Here is a 12868-nt window from a genome sequence, read left to right as displayed (position 1 = left end):
AGTTAGTAGTGGTCAGAAAATAATGATACATAATATCTACGCGAAATTTAGAAAGCAGAATGAAGCGCTCTCCAAAACAGAAATGGTAAAACGGGTGTCTGAAGCAGCGGGAATTGGTCTGACATTAGTTTGGCAAACCATTAAGGAAATGTAAGAAACTCATGCAGTGAAATCGCCACCAAGTAAAAGGAATCGCAAAATACTTTTTGATGAAGGTCTGGCAGAGGTAGGTAACAGCCCAAAAGTGGCAAAATTGCATAGGTCATAATAGGTCATGTACTTCGTCAAGAAGAGGACATGTATCAATTAGATAATATTGCAGACGAAAGGGAATTGGAATTCACCGTCAACACAGGCTCGAGTGACGAATCAGATGATCTTGAGTGGGAATTAGAAACAGGAGATGTTTCGACCGAGAACGATGTCCTTACTGATTACGTAGGTAATTCAACTTGATGGTGTATTTTTCCACTGAACAAGTTGTGGATTATTATCTTCGACCACTTCTAATGAATGCAAGTTTTCACTGCATTTGTAACAAAGGATTAGGTTGTTGTTTAGTTTATTATGTATTCCAAAAGAAAATTTAAGTCCTTTTTTATGTTCTTGTTTTATTTTCAAGTAAACGTAAGATTCATCGAATGTTGTTCTTGTTCTTAATTGAATTTGTAGACAATAATTAATAAAAAATGCCAAAAAAACAAATAACATTGAAATTTTCTTCGTTTTTAAAATTACCCCTCTACTATAGGCAATCAATTTTATACAATTTTAAGAATTGTATTGTGTAAACGGGGCGGCCGATGCTGATGCCACCTACTTCGTTCTTTAAAAAAACACACTACAGGATTAATTTAAGATTTAATATAAAAAGACAAAACAAAAATCTACTTTTTATGCAGTTGTTCTTATGTAAATTCTACGGTTAGAAACATATTTTCGTTTTAAAAATACAGGGTGTTTCACCAGTAATAATAAGGCCGACGTAATTGAAAATGCAACTCACAATACATTTTCAAAGTTGACATGGATGTTTGTTTTTTGATAAAAAAAACTAAATAAAACAGCTGCGCGGTTTCGTAAATTGTGACCTAAACGTCATTCATTTGGTTAAATAAAATTGTGAGAAAACGAAGAGTTTTTGGGAAAATGTTTATTGTTTGAATAAGCGCGCAACACCATCAGAAGCCTTTTTATTACCTTCGCCATAAATCAGGATCATGTCTCTTTTCTCATCATTGAAATACATTTAAATCGTGGTAATTTAACTTTTTCGTAAATGTCAGTTGTGAGTGTGACAAATAAAATTATTGGCAGTAAAGCCATCATGGATTCATATTTATTTTCATTTTCATTTTAAAACAATGCGATATTTAAAATAGCCCTACTTAAAGAAATTTATTGTGATATTGTACCTGTCAATCACTAGGCGGTCTCGGAGAAAAAAATTACCTGGGGTAGTACTCAAAATATTTGTCGGAGACCGTCTAGTGATTGACAGGCACAATATGACAATAAATTTCTTTAAGTAGGGTCTTTATTCGGTTTATTTAGGGCTTAAGTCAGAATTCCTTACGAAGATACAAGGACTATATTGTGGGTTGCATTTTCAATCCGCCGGGCTCATTATCGCTTGTGAAATACCCTGTATATAATTCTTCATTTCCATAATTATACATATATTCTACAATAAAATTGTAAAAGCAAAAATTGTTTTAGTTTTATTATTATTAGTTATCCACGATGTTCAATTTTTTATTTTTTAAACAATTGTTGATGTAGAGATATTTGTTGATATTTAATTCGTTGACAAGTACCTATGCTAAATGGACGGTTTTAATGATCATTTTTAATAATTCATATTTTTCAACTATCAATTTTGTGCAGAAATTTTACTTACATATTTTACGATTAATAAATATTACGATTGCGAATTTATTAACCAATACTGTAAGAAACTCGTGACAATGAAAATGCATCCATCACAACCACAACCATCAGTTCAAAAGTTTGTGGGCGTACTAAGAGGAATTGAATTTTGTATTTTTTATTAATGCGTTATTTGTTCCAGTGATACCATTATAAGTTTCGTCTTACATTCAAGTTTTTAATTTTACAGTTCTGTCAAGCCTTTGATGTAAAATTAATACAATCCACTTTTAATTAAGGGGAAGGAACAAAGACGTAGGATATATAAAGTCAGAGCGTAAGACTTTCAAACGCTATTTGTTGCAAGATAATGGCAAGTCCAATTGAACAAAGCTTTTATATTAATTTGATCGTAATGCGAGCTTTTGGTTTATACCCTCCCGATAAACACAAATATTTTTATAAACTGCAAGCTTTTCTTATGTATTTTGCTTTCATAATACCAGTGCCGTTGTTCGGTTGCCTTTATTTACTTCTTGACGACAATGTTGACTTGACAAAAGTGGCAGAAAACGCTTTTCTTTTAGCTGAGATGGGATGTTACATTGCAAAATTTCTGCCGTTCATCGTCAATGGCGACCAAATCAAGGAATGCATCCATTACTTTGATTCTCCGTTCTTCACAGTTTTTGGCGATGCTCAGAAGAAAATCCTAAATGATTGCAAAAAAATTTGCAAACGAATTACGACAATATTTTTAGTTTCAGTCACTGTTGGTCTGGCAAGTTGGGCAGTTAAACCACTCTTCTGGAAGAATTACAGACTTCCGATCGACGTGTGGTTTCCTTTTGACCCGACCTCAAGATTAACCATCTATTCTTTAATTTACACCTACCTAGTTATTGGCAAGTACTAAGCCCTTTTTAGTGACAATTAATTTCAGAATTTCAGGAGTTTCATATGCAGCCCTGAGTAGTGGTGTTACTGATCCATTGATCGCTGGTCTGGCTTGTCAATGCACTGGTCAGCTTAAAATTCTAAAATATAATTTGCAAAATCTCGATGAGCGCGGAGAAAGTATTTATGAAAAAATCAGAAAATGCGTCGACCATCATACTGCAATCATTAAGTACCAACACCCAATATCTGTGATAGTTCCTTAACGAGAAGAAATTTTCAGCTTTGTCAGAAATTATGAAGGATGTTTTTCGTTAGTTGTGTTTAGTCAATTTGTCGGAAGCGTTATTGTAATTTGCGTTTCATGCTTACAACTGACAATGGTATGTTAATGCCTTACTTAAAACTACTACTTAATTAATTGTTTCAGACGGAACCTTTAAGTTTTAACTTTTTCGCTATGGTTATGTATTTGATTCCAATGCTTGGAGAAATTTATCTCTATTGTTATTACGGAACAACGCTGTATGAGGAGGTAGAAAATAGTTTTCAATTTTTGACCTACTTAATTTAGTATCAAATTTTAGAGCAATACTGTTACTGATGCAATTTACATGGGTAAATGGTACAATTATGATATGACGTGCAAAAAGGCATTGATCGTTTTAATGGAACGTTCCAAAAGGCCAATGGTTGTTACAGCCGGAAAAATTCTAGACTTATCTTTGATTTCATTTACAACAGTAATTATTTCCCAGATTAATATTTATGTTTTTTTCATTAAAATTTAATTTCAGATACTGAGAAGATCATATTCTCTACTTGCTGTTTTAAATAATTATAAATAATGTTTCTTAAGTATAAAACATTATACAGGATTATTATAAATGATTGTAGTCCAAGTAGGCGTGAAAACTGAATGTAAAATTTATGGTTGCCGCTCCACATAAAAAAAACATCAGAATGATGTGAAAATATTGAGTTGTTTTGCACCCAATTTAACTCCCGTGTGTTAACGGTGTGTACTCACTTATTCGGATTCAATCGTTAATTTAACAAAAATAAATAAAAATCTCATCACCGCACTTTTCACCTAAAAAATGACAGTGACAGCGACAAAACTGACAGTTCACATGAAAGCGGCAAAAATGTAATAACATGGGCATGGCCCACGGATACTTTACTGATACGGTCGGAGCGAAAGCTAAAATAGTGGTGGGGAGCGAGTGCCGGTGACGTCACAATTTACCCACTGTTGTGGTACAGCATTCGCTTTGTTTGTTCGGCTAGTTTTCCCACCAAAATATTCGTCTATTTTTAATGGAGCCAATAAAAACGCTACTGCATTAATTTTTTAATGTTTATTTACAATCAATTTTATTGTATAAGTGTTTTAGATAGCATTTTATCCACGCAAGAATGTTTAAAGGCGAGTGCGAACGCACGAGCGTTTAATACCTACCTCTTTTTAAGTGGATAAAATGCGACTAAAACACGAATGCAATAATAACGTTTTATTAAAGTAAAGGTCCATACACAATGGCGTTAACGTTACGTCGATGTTAAAACGTTAATGTTAACGTTAGATCTAGAAATTCAAAATTACATGTATTTCATTGTGGACCGTTCACAATGACGTTATGATGAAAATTAATGTTGCATGAGATTGTTAGCGTTAACGTTAGTTCTAGAAATGTTCTGGATTCTTAACGTTACATTCTAACAATAGCCAACGGAAATAGTTTATAAAAAGTACTGAAATACATGTAATTAGATCTAACGTTAACATTAACGTTTTAACATCGACGTAACGTTAACGCCATTGTGAAAGGGCTGTAACGAATGGGAATCTGTGTGTTACTCCAAATATAAATGTTAACGTTAATAAGTAATTATTCAATACATTTCAAATGATTTCTAGGATTAATTAATCTTCCATTTTCACTTATCTAGTAGTTTATTCCGCTACTGGATAAAATGCTAGTTAATAGGGTTCATAAAAGTGGATAAAAGTCGTTTTAAAATTGTGATTGTGGATAAAAAAAAATTCAGTAACAAAAATTAATGAGTTTGAGGTCACTGAAAACAGCACATTTTTACTGCATTTAGTCACCTTGTTTTTCCCAATATAAAAATTTGAGGGACGCGCTTGATCCAAATCGTCTTCTCTCTTCTCTCTTTCAGATGAACGAATGTTGCCAGATCTAGATAGGTCCGATTGTTCTTGGTGCAATTCTTCTTCCTCCGACATTTCTAGTTCAGATTCTGTCTCGTGATCACTTTTTTCAGCAACACTCACATCCACACTGACATCATCTTCGGCTTCGTCATCGTCTTCGTCAACAGGGCCCTCTTCCCTATTTGACAGAGCGTTAAACCATCTTAGCCATACTTCTGGGTCATTGCTTCTTTCCACGCGTCTTTTTTTGGGGGTAAACATTGTTTTTTCTAAACTGTATTGTATTTATTACACATGCGCCAAAAATTAATAACTAATACTAAGACATCTAGACCCAGAAAATAAGGGATATAAAGGGCGGCACCGCAGCGAGAAACCGTAACGTCGATGGTTACGCATTATGCTGTTTAAGCTTTGATAAGATTTACAATTTCACATATCAAGTACACATAACAAAACACTGGTAAGGTAGAGAGATTGCTTAGCAACAGCTACTGAGAAGCACACGCAGTTAAAAAAAAAAAACTAACAGTGTTTGCAAAGAGGTGGTGTACGGTTGTATAGACCAGGTGATTAACGTAGGGTTTTTAAGTGTTGTTTTCTGTGAATACCGTTGTTTAAGTCACCAACTAAATTTTAACAGAATTTGTTGAACAATTGGAATTAAAAGTAAGTAGGTAAAGGCATCCCATTCCCTTGAATAATGCATTTTAGTTGCACTTTCTCAGGCTATTCGTTTTCTAACATGCCGGGGACCAGATGTGCTGTGGCTGTTTGTTCAAATAGTTGGGCTAAAGCTACAAAACAGAAACTCCTAATTTCGTTTCACAAATTTCCAAAAAACAAAGAATTGAGAAATTTGTGGATCAAAGCATGTCGAAGAAAAGATGAATGGAACCCAGATACAAGTCATATATGCAGCGTGCATTTTAAAGAAGAACATTTTGTTGTGGACTTGCGGAGCCAATTGATGAACATTAAAACAAAACGACAATTAATTTCAGGAGGTACTTACAATAACAATTTCAATAAACCTGCTATTTATTAAATACAATTTGAAATATTTTTTAGCTGTTCCTTCGCTTCATGTAAAACCATTACAAACCAGTAAAGAAACTAGGGCAAGGCAATTACGATTGCAAGAACGGGAAAGAAAAGAGATCATAGACAACATTCTTCAAAAAGAAGAAATTGAGAATAAACCAAGCAGAAGTACAGGACATTTAGCAGAAGTTGAACTAACTTTACCAACTCTTGAGGAAAAATATAGTAAATTATTACAAAACTATGAAGAATTGAAGTGTAAACATGCACAACTTCAACAAAATTTCAGAGACCAAAACAGAGACATTGTGAAAAAAGATAAAGCGGCTGATTCTCTAAAAGCGAAACTTGAACAAGAGGTTACCAATAAAAATCAATTGGAAGAAGCACTGGGAAGAGTATTTACTGCAGCTCAAAGAGATTTATTAACCAAAAAGAAAAAAAAAGTAATTTGGAGCTCTGATGATATATCTCGAGCGTTTACGCTGAGATATTTAAGTAGAAGAGCTTACATTTATGTAAGAAAAACTTTACAATACCCTTTGCCTCACATAGCTACTTTAAAAAAATGGGCAGCTAAATTAAATTTTCGACAAGGTATTTTGCAAGATGTGTTACGATTTATGAAGATTGCTGGAATGAAACTATCTAACTTTGAAAAAGTTACTGTATTAAATTTTGATGAAATGAAAGTTCATTCTACTCATGAATTTGACAAAATAAGAGATGAGATTATAGGACCTCATAGTCAAATGCAGGTTGTAATGGTAAGAGGACTTTTTTCAAACTGGAAGCAACCAGTGTATGTGGATTTCGACCAAAAAATGACCCAAAATATATTATTTGACATAATAGTTGAACTCGAAAAAATTGGATACCATGTAGTAGCATGTGTATCAGATTGTGGTGGTGGAAACGTCGGTTTATGGAGTAGTCTGGACATATCAATAGACAAAACTTCCTTTAACAACCCAGTAACTGAAGAGAAAGTATTTATTTTTCCTGATGCTCCACATATCCTTAAGCTGGTAAGAAATTGGTTGTTAGACACTGGTTTCATTATGGCCGATGGATCTGAAGTCAACAAAAAACCATTGGAATCTTTGTTACAAGTGGTGGATTCTGAAATATCGTCGTGTCACAGGTTGACAAAAAAACATCTAGAATGTGTCAAGAGTGAAAGGCAGAATGTTCCTTTGGCGATGCAGCTATTGTCACATACAGTTGCTACTTGTTTAATTCAATATCAGCCAGGTTCCTCAAAAGAGTTAGCAGAACAAACTGGGAAATTTATCGAGCAAGTGTCAACTTGGTTTAACATTATGAACTCGTATTCTGTGACACATTCAGAACATGTACGGAAGCCATATGGTATTTTTCTTGAAAATCAAAATAATAGCTTAAATGGGATTTACGAAACATTTAAGTCTATGAAGTGTCATGGGAAAAATGTTTTGCAAACTTTTCAGAAGGCCTTATTAATGTCTGTAAAGTCGTTGCAACAATTGTTTATAGAAATGCGAGCCAAATACGATTGTAAATATATTCTTACACATAGGGTGAATCAAAATTGCATCGAAAATTTTTTTTCGCAAGTACGAAATATGGGAGGGTTACATGATCATCCTTCTCCGCTACAATCAATATATAGAATTAGACTGATAGTGTTAGGAAAAAATCCAGGAGTTATCCAAGACCGCCAAAATACTGATAGTTCTCAAGAAGTTCTGGAGGAGTATTTAGTTGCAAATGTTATATCTGGCGCCGAATTGGAAATTTCAGAAAATGAAGTTGTAAATAATATTGACCCATATCACGAAATTGATGATCCCACTACTCGTTCTGACAGCAGTTTATCTTCTACTTCTACCAGGGAATCCAAAGGAAGTTTTGACACAGTTTCAGAGGCCGATGGTTTTAAATACCTATGTGGATTTATTGCCAGAAAATTTAAGGAAAAATATCCTGATATGGGCATTTACACAAAAGACATTATTTCGGATCATTCGTATTCGCATCCACCGGACTGGCTTCAATTTTTATCATTTGGAGGCTTAACAGTGCCAAGTCATAAATGGTTAAAAGAAGCCAGGATTATAGAGAAATATTTTAAAAAATATCATGCAGAGGGATTTAAGAAAGGCAGTGGAATTACAAAAAAATTAGTGAATATTGTTTTAAAAAAACATAACATTTCAGAAGATGTTGTTCGAGCATATATAATGCAGAGATATTATATAAGAATTAAATATTTTAATCTAAAAAAAGTTGAAACCATAAAGAGAAAACGGGAAGCTGACTCTGAAAGCAGAAAACTGAAAAAAAAAATGAAAAAAATTACCACATAATTACCTATTGTATTTTTTCTATATTAGGCAATTTTATACATATGAACATTTGTTGTATTTTACCTATTCCCTTACTCGTATTCTTTAATCTCGTTTTAAAAATTATTATTATACATATAACAAACTATTCCACTACAGTATAACTTATTGTTTTCTTCTAGTGTTTTTATTATTTTGATGAACCTTTTAAGAATCTAAATATGTTACAAAAAATGAAGATTCAATTTGTTATTTTCTAAAATGCCCACGTTGTTTACTTTTTTATTGTGGTATACAAGCATTTTGATTGTAAAAGCACTTTGCAATTATTGTTTTTTATTTGATTTGATTCCAAGAAAACAGAAGTCACCGGTGATAACATTCTTCCGCGCTCCGTAGGTTACAAATTGTTACAAGTTAGACGGAGAACATGGGAAAACGGAACAGCGAGAGGTAAATTGTGACGTCAAAACGCGGATAGCAACATGATTGGTCGAGTGCGTTTCGCTCCGACCGTATTAGTAAAGTATCCGTGGGCATGGCCTACTTCGACTACAATCATTTAGAATAACCCTGTATAATACATAAATCATAGGGTCAAATATAGGATATCAAATATTATCAGGAAAAGACAAATTTCGAATTTAATATTTTAAAGTACGAACAGCTGATAATAGTATTAGTAATAATTTCTTTTTTGTTCGACACTGTCAGAATTGAGAATTTTCTTCTGTGTGAACGGATTTTGATAAATGTCACAACTTGTCAAAACGAAATGTCAAGCTAATTTTAAAGATTTTAAGCGATTCGGAGCCTTTAAGGGGCTCGTCGAACAAAAAAACGTATTCAACTCGTTCGTGTGTTAATTTGGGCTTTTTTGGCACTCGTGGGCCTTTAAAACGTTCGTTTCACTCGCGTTTTAAAATGGCCCACTCGTGCCAAAAAAGGCCCAATTTACGCACAAACTCATTAAATAAACTAGATACCATTATAAAACCTCGTAGAATTGTGTAAAAAACGAAACTATTTTGCTGATGTTTTATTTATTTATTTTTGATCCAGCAGCTTGATAACATACAGACTGATTCACGTAGCCCGTTCATTAGCAACTTTTTGATTTCCCAAAATCATATTAATATGAAAATTAATGATAATTAATCGACTACACCAAGTTCAAATGAAATATTTTCAAAATGGCGGCACTTCCGGAACTACCGGAGATCGATGCCATCTTTGTTTTTTTAAATAGAAAGGCTCCATTTTGACTTCACACTTCGATTCTACGTTAACTTTTGAGTCTAATGCGTCTTTTTGTCAATACTTATCTGTCTCCTTTTTTGAACTATAGTGAAATTTTTTTAATAAACAATTGTCAGTGTCAAAATGAAGTAAAAAACCACACTGTACTACCCTAAAATTTGGACATATGGACCAGCTGTATAACAATTTGACACCAAATCATGGTTAAGGTTATGTTCACTTCACTTCCAGTACCTTTCTTCCGTGAATTCATTTTCAAAACAAATTTAATGAAAAATCAGGCGAAACCTTTTCGAATTTGAAATAAACTCTCGCTCATTAGGGCGCAGGCTCAGTTACATAAAAAAATGTTAATACTCAATGTGACCAATCGTATTATCATGAAAATCACAGTTTGGCTCATACCAACAAGACAACGTTTTGACAATTGTTTATTAAAAAAATTCAACTATATGTCATCTTTTTTGCAAAAAAGTGAGGTTGCAGGGCTTCATTAAAAAATTTATAATTCCTGAACAATCAGAAATAAATGATTTATTTTTACTTTACTGCCTTGCCAAAGATTTGGCCGCTTTTTTGCGCTATCAACGACATTTTTTTTATGTTTCATACGCCTACTGCAATTGTTTAAAATTGATAATCAAAAAATGTCGAAAACTTCATTTTTTTAAATGGCAACTACCGTTTCTGATACTACATATAAATGTATAATTAAATTTTAAGGCCACTTTTATTAACATTATGTATGCCTATTTGCAGCCGTTTAGGCGTAATTTTAATTTTTTGAATAAATTATTTTTTATAAACAATTGTTTTATTTAAATTTTTATTAAAAAATAGCATTGCAATAAATATTAGATAACAACAAAACAATAAAAAATAAGCAAATTAACAAAAAAATATTTTAATGTAAATGATTTCATTGAAAATATTTTTTTGTTAATTTGCTAATTTTTTATTATTGCACTGTTATCTACTGTTTATTACATGTGATTTTTGAATAAAAATTCAAATAAAACAATTGTTTGATAAAAAAAGAATATTTTACTCAAAAAATCGAAATTACGCCAAAACGGCTGGGAATAGGCATACACAATGTTAATAAAAGTAGGCTTAGAATTAAATTTTACATTTATATCTAGTGTTACAAATGGTGGTTGCCATTTAAAAAAATTAAGTTTTTGACATTTTTTGATTAGCAATTTTGAAAAATTTTAGTAGGAGTATGAAGCATAAAAAGAATTTCACTAATTCAACTAAAAAAAATCAATTATGTATTTTCGATGGTTCAAGAGTTATAAATTTGTTAATGAAGCCCTGCAACCTCGCTTTTTTGCAAAAAAGATGACATAGGTCAAAAACGATGACAGATAAGTGTTGACAAAACGACGTTCTAAACTCAAAATTTAACGTAGAATCAAAATGTGAAGTCTAAATGAGGCCTTTCCATTTAAAAAATTAAGATGGCGTCGATTTCCGGTATTTCCGGAAGTGCCACTATTTTGAAAATATTTTATTTGAACTTGGAGTAGTCGATTATAGTCAAGTACCAATTTGCATATTAATATGATTTGGGGAAATCAAAAAGTTTCTAATGAACGGGCTACGTGAATCAGCCTGTATAATAATAGTCATGTTATTCGTTCATCATTTTGTACCTACGTATGAATTGTCGTATTTTCTATAATTAATCGTTATAGAGGGGGTTGTTTACCAATTAAAATTTTTTTTTAAATTTATTATTGGAATAACAAATTTTTCTTTTAAATTAGTTAATAAATATCAATGTACTGTATAATATTATGAAATGTACTCGTATATTTTGCATGTGAGCGTATTATCAATTTGGAACCGTTAACTGTTCCGCTACAAAATTTACGTCAATTCACACCTACATTAACTTAAACAAATTGTTTCTACCGCAATTATGAAAGATACATATATCGCACGTTCAAATGAAATCGTGGGCTGAGTAGGCGTTGGAAAAATTAAACCGTTTAGAACAGTGTAAAGTTTGAATTTCCCGCCGTTTGACACGAATGACATTTGTTTATGTTTAATCGGGACATAATTGAACATGTTTGTTTTCAGCAAAGGGTGCCTTTACATATTTGCTTCGAGAATAGGAATCGTTAAGTTACTCTATTTTTAATGTAAAACATTGCAAAGAAAGAAAAAGAGAAACTCTTTTTTGGCTTTAAATTTTAGGTTAGCTGTCAACATGCTCCAATTAATCTACGCTTTAAAAAAGCACAACAATTGACGGTTTTCAACGCCTCCCCAGCCCAGGATTTCATTTGAACGCCCGATAGAACGGAACTATCTGTATCTCAATATAAATAAACAAAATTATACCTAAAATGATTTGTTTCAATTCATCTGTGTAGTGAATACTTCCTAATAATTTTTTTCTACTTTGCGTTTGTACTGATGCTATTACGATACTGTTTTGCGTATCGTAATAGGAAAAAGCGTGACATAATAATACTAAAAACAGTGAAATTTAATTTTTTAATGTTGACGGATACTGTGGTGTCGCGGCAGACCGCAGACGTGACCTTGGGTGGAATCCTTCAACTTTAACGGTTAAAAATTTTTTTTTTATTTTTTTTTTTATTGAAAAAGTGCAAAGTAGAAAAAATACTGTATGACATCTCGTTTATAAGGTATTTTATCGCACTTACTCCTTTAGGGCATTCCTCGCTACGCTCGTCGTGCTCTAAACCCGTGCGTGCGATAAAATGCTTCTTATAAGACTCGTATCATAATATACTATTATCTTCAAGCGGTATCTCCATAGAAACGGTTAAAGTGGTATTTTTTTGTGAGCGGAGTAGAAATATTTCAAGTCCTAGAAGTAGAAGCGTCCACAGACGGTTAGACCGGGTCAAATGTAAGGAAGGTCATTTGAAACATTTGTCACGATTTATTTATCATTTACAATTACCACTTACACGAAATATTTAATAATTAAATTATCCTTATTAAAAAAAATCCTCTAAAAATGCGAAATAACGAAATTATCACCCAATATTTAACCGGTTCCACTGTGGTGTAAGACGAGTCGCTCGTTGTGGGCGTGTTCATGGATATCAGATCAGATGTCCAATGTCAATAATAGCGCAAGATGGCTCTTCATTGTTAAAAAGTAAACAGTTGTAAGTTGTAATCGTTTGCTATTCACGTTTTGATAAGTTCTGTTATACAGGGTTATTCTAAATGATTGTAGTCGAAGTAGGCGTGAAAACTCAATGTAAAATTTATGGTTGCCGCTCCACATAAAAAAACATGA

At 32.7% G+C, this 12868-nt stretch overlaps 1 protein-coding gene and 1 long non-coding RNA gene across 2 annotated transcripts in view; one reads left to right on the top strand and one right to left on the bottom strand.

The window, feature by feature from the left end:
• LOC138134777 (uncharacterized) overlaps positions 1–12197 on the bottom strand; it is a 167004-nt gene extending 154807 nt beyond the window's left edge. The window contains exon 1 of the long non-coding RNA XR_011160814.1: positions 12005–12197. This is a non-coding gene — a long non-coding RNA (uncharacterized lncRNA). The remainder of the gene's footprint in view (positions 1–12004) is intronic.
• LOC138134951 (odorant receptor Or1-like) lies at positions 298–3614 on the top strand. The gene is made up of 6 exons (XM_069053558.1): positions 298–442; positions 2457–2778; positions 3050–3149; positions 3197–3301; positions 3354–3509; positions 3564–3614. Exons 1-6 carry the CDS (start codon positions 298–300, stop codon positions 3612–3614), a joined length of 879 nt encoding a protein of 292 aa, XP_068909659.1.
• Positions 12198–12868: the final 671 nt, after the last annotated feature.

This window comes from Tenebrio molitor, chromosome 7, assembly GCF_963966145.1.
Source record: "Tenebrio molitor chromosome 7, icTenMoli1.1, whole genome shotgun sequence".
In the NCBI taxonomy this organism is placed as follows: Eukaryota; Metazoa; Arthropoda; class Insecta; order Coleoptera; family Tenebrionidae; genus Tenebrio; species Tenebrio molitor.
The sequence above is the reverse complement of the archived record's forward strand: the minus strand, read 5'-3'. Positions and strand labels throughout refer to the sequence as shown.